This window comes from Meles meles, chromosome Y (assembly GCF_922984935.1).
Source record: "Meles meles chromosome Y, mMelMel3.1 paternal haplotype, whole genome shotgun sequence".
Classification (NCBI taxonomy): domain Eukaryota; kingdom Metazoa; phylum Chordata; class Mammalia; order Carnivora; family Mustelidae; genus Meles; species Meles meles.
Window position 1 is genome coordinate 12,868,571 of NC_060088.1, and position 18,990 is coordinate 12,887,560.

Sequence of the window (18,990 nt, forward strand, 5' to 3'; positions counted from 1 at the left end):
GCAATGCTCTGCTATTGACTTTCACTTTCACGGTTAACACTACCAACATCTGGCAGTTTAGCTCAATTTGGTATTTTCCTTAGATACAAATGAATTGATAAATACAAGGTGTGCAAAACTGTCATCAAGAGAACATCTGGAGAATTCAGGAAAGAAAACCCCGGAAAGAAACGATTCTTTATTTTTCTATTTTTTTAAAGATTTCATTTATTTATTTGACAGAGAGAGATACAAGTAGGCAGAGAGGCAGGCAGAGAGAGTGAGAGGGAAGCAGGCTCCCTGCTGAGCAGAGAGCCCGATGCGGGACTGGATCCCAGGACCCTGAGATCATGACCTGAGCCGAAGGCAGCGGCTTAAACCACTGAGCCACCCAGGCGCCCCGAAACGATTCTTTATTCTGAGGCTTCCAGATCTTTACCTCTTCTCTTTCCAGGTGGTTGAGAAATGGTAGCGAGACAGGGAGTCGTGCGCCGTTATTTCCAGAAGGGCCAAAAGTGCTTGACTCTTCCGCAGTTGACGAGGTTCAGTGCCATGCACTACCTACGAATACAATACCCTGGAAGAGCCCACCAACCACACAGGTCCTGAATTGCAAAGCACATAAAAGATATCCCTGCATCTTTCGCGAGCATTCGCATTTGTAGAACAACTGCGGGATTTCACGGTCCCCATCGGCTTCCTAATTTAGCCATCTTTGCTCCAGACAAAAACAAAGACCCTACGTCTACCCCCTCCTACTATCAGAGATTACTTTACCAGCACTACCCAAGAGTTGTCTGCGTCTGGTGATTACGTTTTCCCTGATAGACGTGTCTATCAACCAATAACGTGTCCGAATTGACAGCTCTCCTGTCCCCTGGTAGAGGAACGCCATGTGGGCGGGGCTGAGGCAGCTAGCAAGTTCAGTGGAACCTAAACAGACGTGCGTCAACAAAGGTCATGTGACACGAACCGGTCACGTCAATTGGCCGTGCCTACTTTGGGGCGGGAGAAAAGAGCGTCACGGAGATTTGGGTTTCGTCCTGTGACACAATTACAACTTTGTGCTGGTGCTGGCGAAGTTTGAGATTCTAGGAAATACTCCCTTTACTGCGAGCTTCCGCTTCTCCTGCTGTCTCCGCCTATTTCGCGATGTGATTCCGTAGCCGAGCCCCGCAACCCTGGCATCCACTGCTCTTGCCATCATCTTGGGATTTTTCGTCGCCGTCACCCGGGGTGTAGGGGGCAGCGCGATAAAGTTGTTGTGCCAGGTTTACGCGACGAAGGCATCTTTTCGAGCTCTTCACTGGGTGGTGGTGGGTTTCGGCGTTGGATTTTACATTTGTTGTGTGCTCATGAAATCCTGCGAAGTATCTCTCGATACCGCCGCCGCCGTTTTCGGTGATGAGGGAAAGAAAATGGCGGCGGGAAAAGAGAGCGGCGAGAGCAAGGAGGGGTCCTCTGGCCTGACAGCAGAAGAGAGGGAGGCGCTCGATGGATTGGACAGGTATGTTCGACTTCATTCTTTCAGCTGATTTCGCACCGGCTGTCGCCGCTCTCCTGGGAGGCCCAAGTACAGCTTGCTTAATGGTAGCAATTGGGTGCTTATCTCCGCGCTATGCAGGCGGCCTCCGCTACCGAGGCCTTGGGCTCGGCAGTGGCTTTCCCGGAGTGTTAACGAGCTGTCTGTATTTCTTTCTACAGCCGTCTCTTCGGGTTCGTGAGGCTTCATGAAGATGGCGCTAGGACGAAAACCCTTTTGGGCAAGGTAGGCAATAGCAGGCTGAGACTTTCATTCCTAAACTTGCAGGCTTCCTGCACCCACTGTCTCCGAGACCAATCAACGCCCCTGTGGATGCGAAAGAAAAGCATCTTTTTGCTTTTCTCTCATTCAGTATATCTTGCTAACGGACTTATGAAATGTTATTTTGTAGTTTGAGTGGTCGATACGGTGGCGTTCTGGTGCTCCGCTCAACAGTTATTTCACAGCGTTTTGGTTAGGAAATTTCTGAATCCTAGTATCACATTATAATGAATGTAAGCATTTCTAAAAATTTCCTACTTACGTATTACTTTCCTCCTGGTGGTTGACTTGTGATGTAATTTTTACTGCACGTTTGGCACGCTACTTATATCCCTAGTTTCAAGAAGAGTAAATGAAAGTTACTTTACAGCCGTGTAGAGTTTGTATTTCGTATTTAACGTGTGAATATTGATTTGCATGTGACCTTAAGTTGTTTACTTGTTTGAAAGCTACGAAAACACTGCTGTGAATGCGATTGTAGGTATCTGGAATTTTTTTTGGAGTCCTCTTTCCTGTCTCTGATAGAAACCACGGAGGATTCCCTCTTTATTTGTGTGAAAAGTTGTTGGCACTGCCCTTTAGTTAATGGCTGCTCCTGTCGCCCAAGATGGCGGGAAATAGAGGGAGGAGAAAGGAAGCGGGGGGGGGGGGGGGGGGGGGGGAGCTTTGGGAAAGGGAAGAGATACAAACAGGGAAATAAAAGCAGTAAGTAGGCCTTGCTATCAGCTGGTGTAGTTTGATGGTGCTTATTAGTAAAAGCCACTATTATTTAAAAGTACAATTAGTATAGTTCTCAAGTTTCAGATTATATTTGTAAGTCTAGATAATACACCCATCAACCTGTAGCGCATGTTGTTACTCTTATATAAGCTGCTGCACAAAAGCCATGCAGTTTCCTTCTCTCTCATTTCTCATTTCCTGAGCAAAATCTATCTAAAATGTCGGCTGTCACCTGGCACCATGAAAGTTGGTCTGTGTGCAACAGATACCTTCCATTACATATTTTCTATGTAAAGCAGGTTAACTATGAATTTGATTAGTTGATGCTGCAATTGTGAAGGAAGTATTAAATACTTTTAAAGATATATTTCTTCCCTGTGTTTTTGTTTGTAGTTTGAATTCCCATAATCATGATCCTGCAACCCACAATCTCATTTTTGTATTTATTTATTTATTTTTTTAAAGATTTTATTTATTTATTTGACAGAGAGAGAGATCACAAGCAGGCAGAGAGACAGGCAGAGAGAGAGGAGGAAGCAGGCTCCTTGCGGAGCAGAGAGCCCGATGTGGGGCTCGATCCCAGGACCCTGAGATCATGACCTGAGCCGAAGGCAGCGGCTTTAACCCACTGAGCCACCCAGGTGCCCCTCATTTTTGTATTTAGTAGTTTTCATGGTAACTAATGGCCAGAAACTGAATTGTAATAATTTTTAAGTAATTTCAGTACATTCATCAGGTATATAATTACTTCTTTAAAAAGGTCAGCCCCAATGTGAAACTCAGTATGGTAGAATGAAAGCAGTACTGCTACATTTAAAATTTTAAATGTACATTTATATTTAAAGGTTTTAAATTTTAAATGTTATATTTAAAATTTTTTTCTCATTAACGTATAATATATCACTGGTTAGAGGTCAGAGGTAGAGGTCAGCTTTCATCAGTATTTTTTTCTTTTCTTTTAAGATTTTGTTTATTTATCTGACAGAAAGAGATCACAAGTAGGCAGAGTGGGGGGGGGGGAGAGGCGGGGGAGCAGGCTTCCTGCTGAGCAGCCAGCCCGATGCAGGGCTCCATCCCAGGACCCTGAGATCACGACCTGAGCCGAACGCAGAGGCTTAACCCACCTGAGCCACCCAGCTGCCCCAGCATTCATCAGTCTTCACGTAACACCCATAACATGCCCTCCTTAATGTCCATCACCCAGTTACCCCATCTGTCTACCCTCCTCCCCAGTTATTGGCCTAGTTTATGACTGAGCACAAAATACAGCATCTTAAAATAGGACTCTTGGGCACAGTGATTCTGTTCACTATTTCTAGAAAGAGTTAATACAAAAAGACTCTTGGGCACAGTGATTCTGTTCACTGACTATTTCTACAAAAAAGGCTGCAAAAACATACTAGAAGTTAGAGTTACTCTTTTGTAAGGACAATTTACACTTAAATCTCCATTTGTGTCAACCTCTCAGTACAAGGAAGAGGAATCATAAATTTTTCTCAAGGTGGAAGGAACAAAAAATAACAGAACTTTCTCTTGCTTAAAGTGCTCTTCCTGGTCAACTTCCATAACTGGCCTTTTTCTTACCCATTATTTTATTTTTGCCTTTGGCTGACCTTAAGTTGGAGGCTTAGGGCTTTTCAAATAGTAACTTGCAGTTTTCCTGGGTATTTCCCCTACATACACTTAACATATACATATTAATAAACTTGTTTGTTTTTCTCTTTTTAAATCTTTTGCTATGGGAGGAAAGGATGTCATCTCAGTCAAGAAATCAGGTTAGAAGGAAAACTATTTTTCCTCCCTTGAACTTAATAAAAACGTACGGCACACAAGAACTCTGTTGCCAGAGCACCAAAGTAACATACCACCAACTCTTTAGTCTTAAAACAGTTATCCAACGGTTTCTGAACACATTTGCTGAAAATCTTAACATATCCATCCAACTCAACCAAGATATTTACTACCAAAAATTTAACAGACTTACTTATAGGATGGTTTTTCTTTGATGTAGAGATTATCTGGTAAAGAGGAAAAGCATTTTCCAAAGTAATTTTTAACTAAATGAATGATGATCTTTGGCCAGCAGTGTAGAACTAGGAAAAACATATATCTTAAAAGGTTACCTCATTATTTACTTCCACTTCTTTCCTTTTTTTTTAAAGATTTTATTTATTTGACATAGAGAGATAGAGAGAGAGGGAACACCAGCACAGAGACCTGGAGAGGAAGAACCAGGATACTCACTGAGGATGGCTGTGGGATTGAGTCCCACATGGGATTCCCTCCTCAGCAGGAAGTCTGCCCCTTTCTTCCTCCCTCAGCTTCTGCTTGCTCTCTCAAATAAACAATACCTTTAAAAAATTAGGGATTTATTTAAAATGCTTATATTACCTTTAAAATGTGAAATTTATTGTTTTATTAATGTAAAGTTTGAAATTATTTTAGTGTAGTCTTAAAAGCTTTTTCTTCAACCATAACTTTTTTACTTCTCATATTATTTCCCTGTCTTTCATAGTAGCAGAAAGACCATCTCTGTCGACTAAAATTCAAGTCATTCCATATTATCAGTTTTTACATTTCATTCATTTGTTTACATTTTTATTTTGGTATGTGGTAGTGTCATTTCATCTATTCCAGAATGCCCAGTGGATGCCTGAAACCACGGATGGTACCATACCCTATGTATTACCATACACATACACCTAAAACAGATTTTAAGGTCTAGATCAGGCACACTAAGAGATTAATAGCAATAACTAGTAGTAAAAGAAAATACTTTATCGGTGTTCTCAAAAATTATTTGAATGTGGTCTTTCAAAATATGTTCTGCTGTACTCACCATTCTTGTGATGATGAGATGATATATGCTATGCGATAAGATGCAGGAAGGTGAGTGGTATAGACTACTCTTGATCTTCCGGCGTACAGAGTGCAATTGACCATAGGTAATGGAAACTGTGGACAGTGAACTGTGGGTAAGTTCAGAGTAGTGTAAATTCAAACATGCAGAAAACCTGTATGAATAGAACAGTTAAAGAACCAACATTTAGCCTTTACCCTGGATCTCTATTAAAGAAAGGAAAAATATATATATACGTAGTCCTCATACAGCACTATTACAATACGATTCATTATATTCTTATTGCTGTAACTTTCATTCCTATTACTTATTCTGTAACTGGAAACCTGTACCTCCCACTCCTTCACCCATTTTCTCCATTCTGGCAACGTAAGTTTGTTCTCTAATACAAGTCCGTTTTGGTAGTCTGTAGTTTCAGGTATTATAAAGCAATAAGTTTTGTATCTTGTATTCTTTTTTTTTTTTTTTTTAATTTATTTTTTATTTGAGAGAGAGCACGCAGGAGTAGGGTGAAGAGCAGAGGGAGAAGCAGATTTCCCATTGAGTGGGGAGGCCAAGGTGGAACTGGATCCTGGGACTCCAGGATCCTGACCTGAGTTGAAGGCAGGTGCTTAACTGACTGAACCACCCAGGTGCTCTTGTATTTTTTCTTCTAACCATCTGCCAGATAGAACTACAGGTACTTGGATAAGAAAGGATCTTGAAATTTTGTTACCTCCAAATGATAGTAATTTCTGGGATCTAAGTATATATTGAGATTTTCAGTATTTTCATGGTTATAATTTGGTGTTTATGTATATGTAGATAGCTAACAGAATGATAACTGAAAGCAATTCTCTTTTAAATCTTTTTTTTTTTTTAAGATTTTATTTATTTTAAGAAAGATCACAGGACAGCTGGGGGAGAGGGATAGGGAGAGAGAATCCTGAGCAGACTCCCCACAGAGCTTGAAGCTGCCTCCAGACTTGACTCTGAGATCATGACCTGAGCTGAAACCCAGGAGTTGGATCCTCCATGGACTAAGTCACATGTGCCCCTTCTTTTAAATTTTATTGTACGGATAACTGAGTCACCTCAGAAGAGCTTTATTAATGAGGTATCTTTAAACTTTTAGAAGTTTTGTTGTTTTTTTTTTTAATTTTTTTTAGAGGTTTTATTTATTTATTTGACAGAGAGAACACAAGTAGGCAGAGAGGCAGGCAGAGAGAGAGGGAAGCCGGCTCCCTGCTGAGCAGAGAGCCTGACGCTGGCTGGATCCCAGAATGCCAGGATCATGAGCTGAGCTGAAGGCAGAGGCCTTAACCCAGTGAGCCACCCAGGCCCCCCTAAACTTTTAGAAGTATTAATGCTGTGTGTGACATACATATATTTTTTCCCTCTAGTTTTGGAATGTGGTTTTTTAATTTTTATTTTATTTATTTATTTTTTTAAGATTTTATTTATTTACTTGACAGACAGAGATCACAAGTTGGCAGAGAGGCAGGCAGAGAGAGTGGGGAAGCAGGTTTTCTGTTGAGTAGAGAGCCTGATGTGGGGATGACCTGAGCTGAAGGCAGAGGCCTTATTTAACCCACTGAACCACCTAGGCACCCCTTGGAATGTGTTTTCATCAAAGAAGATTATTTTACAGGAGGAAGCAAAAAAATTAAGATACTTTATATGGGGGCTCTGACCCACAGCACATTTTCTCATCCCAGCAGAATTGCTGAGGAAGTCTTTTATTTTACTGAGAAGTTAATCCTTTTTTTTTTTTTTTTTGGGGTCAGGGAAAGATATTTGACCTTAGTTGCTTTTTCAGAGCACCATACCCAGGAGTATTCCTGGGACTAGACCCAGAGTATACACCTAATTGTATGTATTTCTTTTGTTGTGGTTACTCTAAATGTATCACATAAGGGACTTAATTAGGATTTTTTTTTATTAGGAAGATTGAAACATTTTGAAGGAGAGCTTGGTTTTTTTGAAGTGCAATGTAAAGAAATGCTAAGTCCTTGTTGTGTGCTAAGCAAACAACAGTTATCTTAAGATTAAAATTTTTTTTTTCTTTTTTTCTTTTTTAAGATTTATTTATTTGACAGAGAGAGATCACAAGTAGACAGAGAGGCAGGCAGAGAGAGAGAGAGGGAAGCAGGCTCGCTGCTGAGCAGAGAGCCCGATGTGGGACTCGATCCCAGGACCCTGAGATCATGACCTGAGCCGAAGGCAGCGGCTTAACCCAGTGAGCCACCCAGGCGCCCCTTAAGATTAAAATTTTTATATCAGGTTTTTTTTTTTTTTTTCTTCTTTTTTTTTTTTTAATTTTTTTTTTTTTTTTTTTTTTTTTTTAGATTTTATTTACTTATTTGACAGACAGAGATCACAAGTAGGAAGAGAAGCAGGCAGAGAGAGAGAGGAGGAAGCAGGCTCCCTGTGAGCAGAGAGCCCGATGCGGGGCTCGACCCCAGGACCCTGGGATCTTGACCTGAGCCGAAGGCAGAGGCTTAACCCACTGAGCCACCCAGGCGCCCCTATATCAGGTTTTTGATTGTTAAGCTTCTGAGATCACCTGTGGTTACTGATAACTCTGGAGAAACTCTAGAAAGTTGTTCTTTGAGATGTTTTAGTGCAAAATCTTCATTTCTTCCTTCTGCAAACTTAAGTTCAAAAAGATTGGACTCTTTATTATTTTTCTCTCTTAAAAAGTACAAGAGGCTATGTGTATGTGTGTGTTGGGCTGAGATAATGTTAATATTAGTATGTTTGAAATAAGATTAGGAGAAAACAGTTGAAACATAGTATATATATTAAATATACTATATACATTTATTAGTCTAAAAGTTATTGTAATTTCTTCGCAAAAACAGTGATTATTACAAACGATAGCTATCCTATCCAGTAGAAATGTATTGTGATGCATGAATTTTTCATTATATGTAATTTTAAATTGCAAAATAGAAAAAGTTACTAAGGGATGCCTAGGTGGTTCAGATGCTTAAGCATCTTCCTTTAGCTCTGGTCATCATCCCAGAGGCTGGGATTGCCCTGCCATCAAGTTCCCTATGCAGTGGAGAGGCCTGCTTCTCCCTCTCCCTCTGCCATTGCCTTGCTTGGGTTTTTTATCTCTCTGGCTCTCTGGCTTTTTATCTCTCCGTTAAATAAATAAATAAAATTTTAAAGGAAAAAAAAGAAAAAGTAAAAATAAAAATAATAAAAAGAAATGGATAAAGTTAATAATTTATTTAATCAAATATCAAAGTTACTTTACTTTGTTATTAGTGAATTTTTTTTTTTAAGATTTTTTATTTATGTATTTGACAGAGAGAGAGATCACAAGTAGGCAGAGAGGCAGGCAGAGAGAGAGGAGGAAGCAGGCTCCCTGCGGAGCAGAGAGCCCGATGTGGGACTCGATCCCAGGACCCTGAGATCATGACCTGAGCTGAAGGCAGTGGCTTAATCCACTGAGCCACCCAGGCGCCCCGTGAATTTTTTTTTTTTTTAATTTTATTCATTTATTTGCCAGACAGAGATCACAAGTAATCACAAGTAGGCACTGGGGGGCAGGGGGGCAGGGGGCAGGCTTCCTGCTGAGCAGAGAGTCAATGTGGGGCTCTATTCCCAGGACCCTGGGATCATGACCAGAGTTGAAGGCAGAGGCTTTAACCTGCTGAGCCACCCAGGTGCCCTATTAGTGAATTTTTTTAAAAGATTTTATTTATTTATTGGAGAGGCGGGAGTGAGAGCCCACACAAGGTGGGGAAAGGGAGAGCAGAAGGATAAGCAGGTTCCTTACCAAGCTGGGAGGCCAATGTGGGGCAGATCCCAGGACTCTGGGATCATGACCTGAACTTTGATGCTTTACCAACTGAGCCATCCAGGTACCCCTTAGTAAGTGAATATTTTATACCTTTTTTATACATAAAGTCTTTCTGACATCTGTTGTCAAATTACAGTACATCTCAGTTTGAACTTGCCACATTCCAAAATTTGAAAATCACAGGCTGTCACTGGTTACTGATGCATTAGTCATTTTTCCTCATGCCTCTTTGAAAGTAGTGTTTTTTATGAACAAAGACCAAAGTAATTATTCAGATCTCCAACTCATTAAAAAGTCATTAAGGAGCTCCTATATTACATGTTTGGCAAGTCTTTCCCCCCATTTTTGTAAGGGAAAGCACCTAGATCATAAGTGATGGTTCCATTAATTAATAAATTCTAAAAAAGCTGCTTCTCGGGAATTGAATCATTAGTTTGTGGTAGAAGTGACATATTGATTCCTTTCATTTCTAGAGCAATCTTTTTTTTGTTTTGTTTTAAGATTTTATTTATTTGATAGAGAGCATAAGTAGGCAGAGAGGCAGGCAGAGAGAAAGAGGAGGAAGCAGGCTCCCTGCTGAGTAGAGAGCTGGATGCCAGAACCCTGGGATCATGACCTGAGCTGAAGATAGAGGCTTTAACCTACTGAGCCACCCAGGCGCAACTAGAGCAATTTCTTACAAATACACATTATCTCAAGAAGGATGCAGTTATATTTCTTTTCTCTTAATGCTTATATTTTTCATTTCTAGGCTGTTCGCTGCTACGAATCTTTAATCTTAAAAGCTGAAGGAAAAGTGGAATCTGATTTCTTTTGTCAATTAGGTCACTTCAACCTTTTATTGGAAGATTATCCAAAAGGTAATAATTTTTCTTTTATAAAAGTTCGGTTTGATTTATGTATGCAGATTGTTTTTTATGTTTGGTCTTGGATAAATTGTTTTCATTTTTTTGTCACAGACAATTTGCTACTGTTTTTAATCTATCTGTTTTAATGTATCTAAATACATTAGATAATGAGAAAGAAAGTAGAGTAGGTAGAAATGTGAAATTTTATGTAATTTTCTGTAAATAGTAATTTTGATCATTCCATAAAACTTTCTTTTTTTTAAGATTTTATTCATTTGTCAGCAAGAGAGAGAGAGCCTGAGAGAGCGAGCCTGCACAAAATGGAGAACAGCAGGCAGAGGGAGAAGCAGACTCCCCACTGAGCAGGGAGCTTGATGTGGGACTCCATCCCAGGACCCTGAGATACAATCTGAGCCAGAGACAGATGATTAACTCACTAAGCCACCCAGGCACCCCCATTCCATAAAACTCTTTTTTTTTTTTTTTTAAAGATTTTATTTATTTACTTTGACAGAAATCACAAGAAAGGCAGGCAGAGAGAGAGGAAGGGAAGCAGGCTCTCCGCTGAGCAGAGAGCCCGATGCGGGACTCGATCCCAGGACCCTGAGATCATGACCCGAGCCGAAGGCAGCGGCTCAATCCACTGAGCCACCCAGGCGCCCCCATTCCATAAAACTCTTAACAGCTTACAGTGTAGATGGGTATTTTGCTTGTTCTTGTGAAAATCCTTGTTAAGATCTTTTTTTTTCTTTTTTTTTTTTTTTTAAGATTTTATTTATTTATTTATTTATTTGTCACAGAGAGAGCGAGTGCACAGGCAGACAGAGTGTCAGGCAGAGTTGGAGAGAGAAGCCGGCTTCCTGCCGAGCAAGGAGCTGATGTGGGACTCGATCCCAGCACCCTGTGATCATGACCTGAGCCAAGCCAAAGGCAGGGGATTAACCAACTGAGCCACCCAGGCGTCCCATGTGTTCTTTAAAATCTTGATTGGTAACCTAATTATCTAGTTTGATAACTTTGTCTATAAGTACAAATGTGGACATACTAGAAAGAGTAAGTCTGGAGAGTTTTCCAACACGAGCAAAGCAGTTCTTAATTTTCAGAAGTGTCTTAAAAATTTAACTCAGTTCTGACCTTATATACCTGGAGATGTTACAGTTCCCATGGGTAAAGGAGTTACTTGTATATGACAGCTCCATTTCAGATACCAGTTGAGAATCAGGGTTGTTACATGCGCTACTTATTTTTTTTTTTTTTAATATTTTATTTATTTATTTGACACAGAGAAAGAGATCACAAGTAGGCAGATAGGCAGGCAGAGAGAGAGGGGAAAGCAGGCTCCCTGCTGAGCAGAGAGCCCGATGCGGGGCTCGATCCCAGGACCCTGAGACCATGACCTGAGCCGAAGGCAGAGGCTTAACCCCCTGAGCCACCCAGGCACCCACATGTGCTACTTATTAACCAACTCTGTAAATCACGGGTTCCACAGTCCTTTCCTTGGGTTTGATATTTTATTAGAATGATTCACAAATGTCAGGGAAACATTTGTTAATTTATTATAAAAGATGTTATAAAGGATACAGATGAACAGCCAAATGAAGAGGAATATAGGGCAAGGAATGGAAGTATCCTGAGCTCAGGAATTTCTCTCTCTCTGAGAAACCAGGGGTGTATTTACCAAATCAGAATCTCATAAACTCCTCTAATTCCAGTGTTCAGCAGTTTATTATAGAGCTTAATTTGCATTATTTTCCCCACCATCCCAGCTTCATATTGAGACTATTCATAAGTTGTCTCTGGCAAAAATTCTGTTGAGAACGAAAGAGCTTCTAATGAAAAACAAAACCACTCCTACCTAGACTCAGGAAATTCAGAATGTTTTAGGAGCTCTCTGCCAAGAACAGGGACAGAGATGCTCTTATATATTTTTATTCTGCAAACACAAATGGTATTTCTTTTTTTTTTTTTTTTAAGATTTTTTTTATTTATTTGATTCAGAGAGAGATCACAAGTAGGCAAAGAGGCAAGCAGAGAGATGAAGGGAAGCAGGTTCCCTGCTGAGCAGAGAGCCCGACACTATGCGGGGCTCATCCCAGGATCCTGATATCATGACCTGAGCCGAAGGCAGAGGCTCAACGCACTTAGCTACCCAGGTGCCCCACAAATGGTATTTCTTTCTTTCTTTCTTTTTTTTTTTTAAAGATTTTATTTATTTATTTGATTCAGAGAGAGATCACAAGTAGGCAAAGAGGCAAGCAGAGAGATGAAGGGAAGCAGGTTCCCTGCTGAGCAGAGAGCCCGATACTATGTGGGGCTCATCCCAGGATCCTGATATCATGACCTGAGCCGAAGGCAGAGGCTCAACGCACTGAGCTACCCAGGTGCCCCACAAATGGTATTTCTTTCTTTCTTTTTTTTTTTTTTAAAGATTTTATTTATTTATTTGACAGACAGATCACAAGTAGGCAGAGAGGCAGGCAGAGAGAGAGAGAGAGGGAGGGAGACAGGCTCCCTGCAGAGAGCCCGATGCGGGACTCGATCCCAGGACTCTGAGATCGTGACCTGAGCAGAAGGCAGCGGTTCAACCCACTGAGCCACCCAGGTGCCCCACAAATGGTATTTCTTTTTTGTTCTTGATTTTGTTTTCCATTTTAGTTTGAAAATACTTAAAAATCCACCTTCATCATGTTATATGTAATAGTACAGATAATCAGGTATAAGTTTGAACTTTGAAGAACATCTCCCATTCATTTAGAGTATTTTTTTCTCAGAAATAAGGGGGCTAGGAGTGCCTGGCTGCTTCAGTCATTAAGCATCTGCCTTTGGCTCAGGTCATGATCCTATCGTCCTGTTCTGTGAGTATCCTGGTTCTTCCTCTCCAGGTCTCTGTGCTGGTGTTCCCTCTCTCTCTATCTCTCTATGTCAAATAAATAAAATCTTTAAAAAAAAAGGAAAGAAGTGGAAGTAAATAATGAGGTAACCTTTTAAGATATATGTTTTTCCTAGTTCTACACTGCTGGCCAAAGATCATCATTCATTTAGTTAAAAATTACTTTGGAAAATGCTTTTCCTCTTTACCAGATAATCTCTACATCAAAGAAAAACCATCCTATAAGTAAGAGTCTGTTAAATTTTTGGTAGTAAATATCTTGGTTGAGTTGGATGGATATGTTTTTTTTTTTTTTTTTTTTTAAAGATTTTTTTTTAATTTATTTATTTGACAGAGAGAGAGATCACAAGTAGGCAGAGAGGCAGGCAGAGAGAGGAGGAAGCAGGCTCCCTGCAGAGCAGAGAGCCCGATGCGGGGCTCGATCCCAGGACCCTGAGATCATGACCTGAGCCGAAGGCAGCGGCCTAATCCACTGAGCCACCCAGGCGCCCCAAGTTGGATGGATATGTTAAGATTTTCAGCAAATGTGTTCAGAAACCGTTGGATAACTGTTTTAAGACTAAAGAGTTGGTGGTATGTTACTTTGGTGCTCTGGCAACAGAGTTCTTGTGTGCCGTACGTTTTTATTAAGTTCAAGGGAGGAAAAATAGTTTTCCTTCTAACCTGATTTCTTGACTGAGATGACATCCTTTCCTCCCATAGCAAAAGATTTAAAAAGAGAAAAACAAACAAGTTTATTAATATGTATATGTTAAGTGTATGTAGGGGAAATACCCAGGAAAACTGCAAGTTACTATTTGAAAAGCCCTAAGCCTCCAACTTAAGGTCAGCCAAAGGCAAAAATAAAATAATGGGTAAGAAAAAGGCCAGTTATGGAAGTTGACCAGGAAGAGCACTTTAAGCAAGAGAAAGTTCTGTTATTTTTTGTTCCTTCCACCTTGAGAAAAATTTATGATTCCTCTTCCTTGTACTGAGAGGTTGACACAAATGGAGATTTAAGTGTAAATTGTCCTTACAAAAGAGTAACTCTAACTTCTAGTATGTTTTTGCAGCCTTTTTTGTAGAAATAGTCAGTGAACAGAATCACTGTGCCCAAGAGTCTTTTTGTATTAACTCTTTCTAGAAATAGTGAACAGAATCACTGTGCCCAAGAGTCCTATTTTAAGATGCTGTATTTTGTGCTCAGTCATAAACTAGGCCAATAACTGGGGAGGAGGGTAGACAGATGGGGTAACTGGGTGATGGACATTAAGGAGGGCATGTTATGGGTGTTACGTGAAGACTGATGAATGCTGGGGCAGCTGGGTGGCTCAGGTGGGTTAAGCCTCTGCGTTCGGCTCAGGTCGTGATCTCAGGGTCCTGGGATGGAGCCCTGCATCGGGCTGGCTGCTCAGCAGGAAGCCTGCTCCCCGGCCTCCCCCCGCTACTCTGCCTACTTGTGATCTCTTTCTGTCAGATAAATAAACAAAATCTTAAAGGAAAAGAAAAAAAGACTGATCAAAGCTGACCTCTACTTTTGACCTCTACTTCAGGGCTCTTGCACCCTGTGACGCAGTTATCTCACATTATATATTAATGAGAAAAAAAATTAAAAAAAATTTAAGCCAGTGGATAATCAGAAATGCTATTTTGGTTTGAGACAGTATAGCATACTATATGAGACACATAATGTGTATTTATAGTCCACACGCAACTTCATTATTTAGAAAAAAAAATTTTTTTTTTTTAAAGGTTTTATTCATTTATCTGACAGAGAAAGATCACAAGTAGGCAGAGAGGCAGGCAGAGAGGAAGGGAAGCAGGCTCCCTGCTGAGCAGAGAGCCCGATTCGGGGCTGGATCCCAAGACCCTGAGATCATGACCTGAGCTGAAGGCAGAGGCTTTAACCCGCTGAGCCACCCAGGCGCCCCCCCAAAAATTTTTTTTTAAGAAATGTTTTAAATTAATAGATTTCTGTGTTTCCCTGGACTTTTGCCTATTCTGTAAATTGGGTAGTAGTAATACAGCAGCTTTATGAATGCTAAACAAAAATTTGACTGGTAGAAAGGAGTTTCACTCCAGTACATAGTTCTTACTAACAATAACACTCTTTTTAAATAATTTTTTTTTAAGATTTTATTTGAGAGAGAGCCAGCATGAGCAGGAGATGAAGGGGAGAGAGAAAGGGAGAAGCTGACTCTGCTGAGCAGGAAGCCAATGTGGGGCTCGATCCCAGGTGGTTGCCATCATGACTTAACCTAAACACAAATGCTTAACTGATGAGTCACCTAAACACCCCTGTCCATAATTTTAATCATAAGGTAACTGGGCCACAACGGTGCAAGAGCCCTGGGCTCTGGGGGTTGCAGACAACCTCTTCTGAACACCACTGACAGAATCTAAAGGCAGACACCAGTAATGAAACAAAAGAATTTACGTGTGAGGCTAATGCCACCAGGCTGTGTCCCAGGACCCATAGGATCCTGGAGGACTACCCAAGAGGGCCCCTTTCACAAAAAATGGAAATCAGACAAGGTAGTAGGAGATGAAAGCATGATTTACTGCATATATATATGCAGAGAGAGATTGAGAGATAAACATGGAGCATCTTGGAGACTCAGAAAGGAAAAGAGCATAAGTCTCATCTTTACTTGGGGCCTGGGGATTTTTTGCCATTGTAGATTGGTGCATGTGTCTTCTTAGGTATCCAGGAGCTGGTCAGAACAAGGATAGGGTTCAGGTGTCCTTCATAAATCATTCATTCCCTGAACTAAGGGGTCTTGACAGTCAGAGTATTTGTAGTCCCTGGTCTTGGAGAACATTTATGACAACTCTTCCTCGTAATTCCTTAGATGTTATCTATTGTGCTGGAAGGCTCTAAAGGTACCATTGTCTCTTTGTCCCTTACAAGGAGGATATATGTTATTTTCAATACAACGCATAAGTAGACTGGGATTGGGAATTCAGGTCTGAGCAAGAGCAGAATCCAGGGAAGAATGGAGTTCCTTCAGTTTCCCTGTCTAAAGGTCGACATTGGGAAGACTAGACAAAGTATGTTTCCAAAGTGCTGAAAATGCTTCCAGGTTTTTTGTTTGTTTGTTTTAAAGATTTTATTTATTTATTTGACAGACAGAGATAACAACTAGGCAGAGAGGCAGCCAGAGAGAGAAAGGTGGAAGCAGGCTCCCCGCTAAGCAGAGAGCCTGATGCGGGCCTTGATCCCAGGATCCTGAGATTATGACTTGAGCCAAAGGCAGAGGCTTTAACTCACTGAGCCACCCAGGCGCCCCAATGCTTCCAGGTTTATACGAGGAAAATGTTGGTACATGCAGGTGGGCAGTAAGGGTCATGTCGATCATTATCTTGGGGTCAGTCATGGGGTTTTTGCTGACTCAAGGCAGTCCTTGTTGCTTGAGGGGGTAATTTCGGTTCCCATCACAGGATGCTTTGCCTGCAGAATTTGCCCGTTTGAAGAGGTGATCTGAAAAGAACTTAATCAGTTAGAAAGTACAGACTTAGGTCAAAATGGAGGTAGTTGATGTCCCGTTACATTACTTTCTTAATCTTAAAAATTAGGATTTTTAAATATAAATTTGAGAGCAAATAACAAAAATCCCATAATTGAAATTGCATAAGAGATTGCCTTTGTTACCTGTATTTAATTATTAGTGTTTTTAATTTCTTGAAGTTTTAAGGCTGATAATTTAGTTAAATTTTTTTTAAAAACGAGGAAATTTTGTGTAGATGATAGTATTTGGCTGGGATGTGGGTAAATATTCCAGGACAATTTGTTTTTTGTTTGTTTGTTTGTTTTTTAAAGATTTTATTTATTTATTTGACAGAGAGATCACAAGTAGGCAGAGAGGCAGGCAGAGAGAGGAGGAAGCAGGCTCCCTGCTGAGCAGACAGCCTGATGCGGGGCTCGATCCCAGGACCTTGAGATCATGACCTGAGCCGAAGGCAGAGGTTTAACCCACTGAGCCACCCAGGCACCCCTTCCAGGACAGTTTGTATTGGAGTTTTATTTTCTCCTTGGTGAGGATAGGTTTGAGCATGTGGTAAATTAGCTATTGGGTAATACTGGCTTCAGTGCTTTGATTCTTGTATATTCATTGATGGGGAGACTAAGTTCTATGCCAAAAGTGACTGATGGTGTATGTTAAAATGATGCTGGCAGACAAGGTCCAGGGACCCAGAGGGGGTCCCCCCAGACCCTGACAAGAGAGTCTCTAACCCAAGCACAAGATGGAAATCAAACTTAAGATAGCAGGAGGTGAAAGCAAAATTTACTGAAGATACAGAGACAGTGTTTGGGAGACTCAAGATAGGAAAGGAGAGAGCCTTGTCTTGGTTTGGGATCCCTTACAAGAAGCACATTCACTGTTTGCATCTGAGAGGTAGGTAAAGTGGAGGGTGCAGATCCTAGCAAGAAAGGAGGAAAAGAAACAAAAAGCAGATTTTTATGAAGTCCTTCAGTTTCCTTTATCTCAAAAAGCTTGATGAGCGTTTTCTTTACCTCTGCCTTTTTGTGTGTCTTGAGTAGAATAATACTCTGTCCTGGGATATATAGTACAAAAATATAAACATAAAATGAGGGGTGCCTGGGTGGCTCAGTCATTGGGCATTTGCCTTTGGCTCAGGTTATGATCCCAGGGTTCTGGAATGAACCTCATATCGGGCTCCCTGCTCAGCGGGAGGCTACTTTCTCCCTTTCTCACTCCCCCTGCTTGTGTTCCCTCTCTTGCTGTCTCCCTCTCTATCAAATAAATAAATAAAATAAAATAAAAAACTTAAATAAACTTAAAATGAATCCTTTCCAGTGATTGGTCTTTGGGTTTCTTTTTTCCAAAACTAAGCAGGTGTTTTTTTCATCTCTGTAGTTGCATATATACATAAGTATGTTTTACATTTGTGTATATATGTATATGCATGTATGTATACACCTATAGTGTTTGTATCTGTCATGTGACAAGTTTATGTATATATTACACGCAATGAATTCTTTTTTATGGTAATTAATTTTTAAGTTTAAAAAAAGATTTTATTTAGGGCGACTGGGTGGCTCAGTGGGTTAAGTCGCTGCCTTCAGCTCAGGTCATGATCTCAGGGTCCTGGCATTGGGCTCTCTGCTCAGCGGGGAGCCTGCTTCCCTCTCTCTCTGCCTGCCTCTCTGTCTACTTGTGATCTCTCTCTGCCAAATAAATCTCTGCCAAATAAATAAATAAAATCTTAAATCTTAATCTTAAATCTTTATCTAAATCTTAAATCTAAAATCTTAAAAAAAAAAAAAAGATTTTATTTCTACATTTGAGAGAGGGAGAAAGAGTGTGTGTATGCCAGGGAGAGAGAGAGAGAATCTCAAACTGACTTCACACTGAGCTCAATCCTGTGATCATGACCTGAGCTAAAACCAAGAGTCCAGCAGGGAGCTTGATGCAGGGCTATGTCCCAGGACTCCAAGATCATGACCTGAGCCAAAGGCAGACCCCCAACTCACTGAACCATCCAGGTGCCCTTATTTTATTTTCTTTTATAAATATTTTATTTATTTGAGGGGCTCGTGGATGTCTCACTTGATTAAGTGTCGCCTTTGTCTTAGGTGGATCGAACCGTAACATCGGGCTCCCTATTTGGCTTCACCCTCTCCCTGTGCCTGTCATTCTGCCTACTTGTGCTCTCTATCTCTCTGTTAAATAAAGGAATAAAATATTTTCTTTTTTTTAAGATTTTATTTATTTGACAGAAATCACAAGTAGGCAGAAATCACAAGAGAGGCAGGCACAGAGAGAGGGGGAGGCAGGCTCCCTGCCGAGCAGAGAGCCGGATGCGGGGCTTGATCCCAGGACCCTGGGATCATGACCTGAGCAGAGGCTTTAACCCACTGAGCCACCCAGGCACCCCAAGGAATAAAATCTTTTAAAAAAAATGTATTTTATTAGGTAGAGAGAGCACAGAAGCCGAAGGGAGAGGCAGACTCCCCAGTGAGCAGGGAGCTCCGAGTGGGGCTTGGATCCCAGGACCCTGGCATTACAAACTGAGGCAAAGGCAGGCATTCAACTGACTGAGCCATCCAGTCACCCCAAAAAGATTTCATTTTTACCTAGTGTGGGGCTTATT

At 40.9% G+C, this 18,990-nt stretch overlaps 1 protein-coding gene across 2 annotated transcripts in view; it reads left to right on the forward strand.

Moving 5' to 3' along the window:
* Positions 1-1,034: 1,034 nt before the first annotated feature.
* The window catches only part of LOC123935830 (lysine-specific demethylase 6A-like), a 183,114-nt gene continuing 165,158 nt past the window's right edge, over positions 1,035-18,990 (forward strand). For both annotated transcript variants that reach the window (XM_045996635.1, XM_045996636.1), the window contains exons 1-3: positions 1,035-1,486; positions 1,684-1,747; positions 9,908-10,016. In XM_045996635.1, the coding sequence (XP_045852591.1) occupies positions 1,335-1,486; positions 1,684-1,747; positions 9,908-10,016 (325 nt within the window). In that variant the 5' untranslated portion in view covers positions 1,035-1,334. The remainder of the gene's footprint in view (positions 1,487-1,683; positions 1,748-9,907; positions 10,017-18,990) is intronic.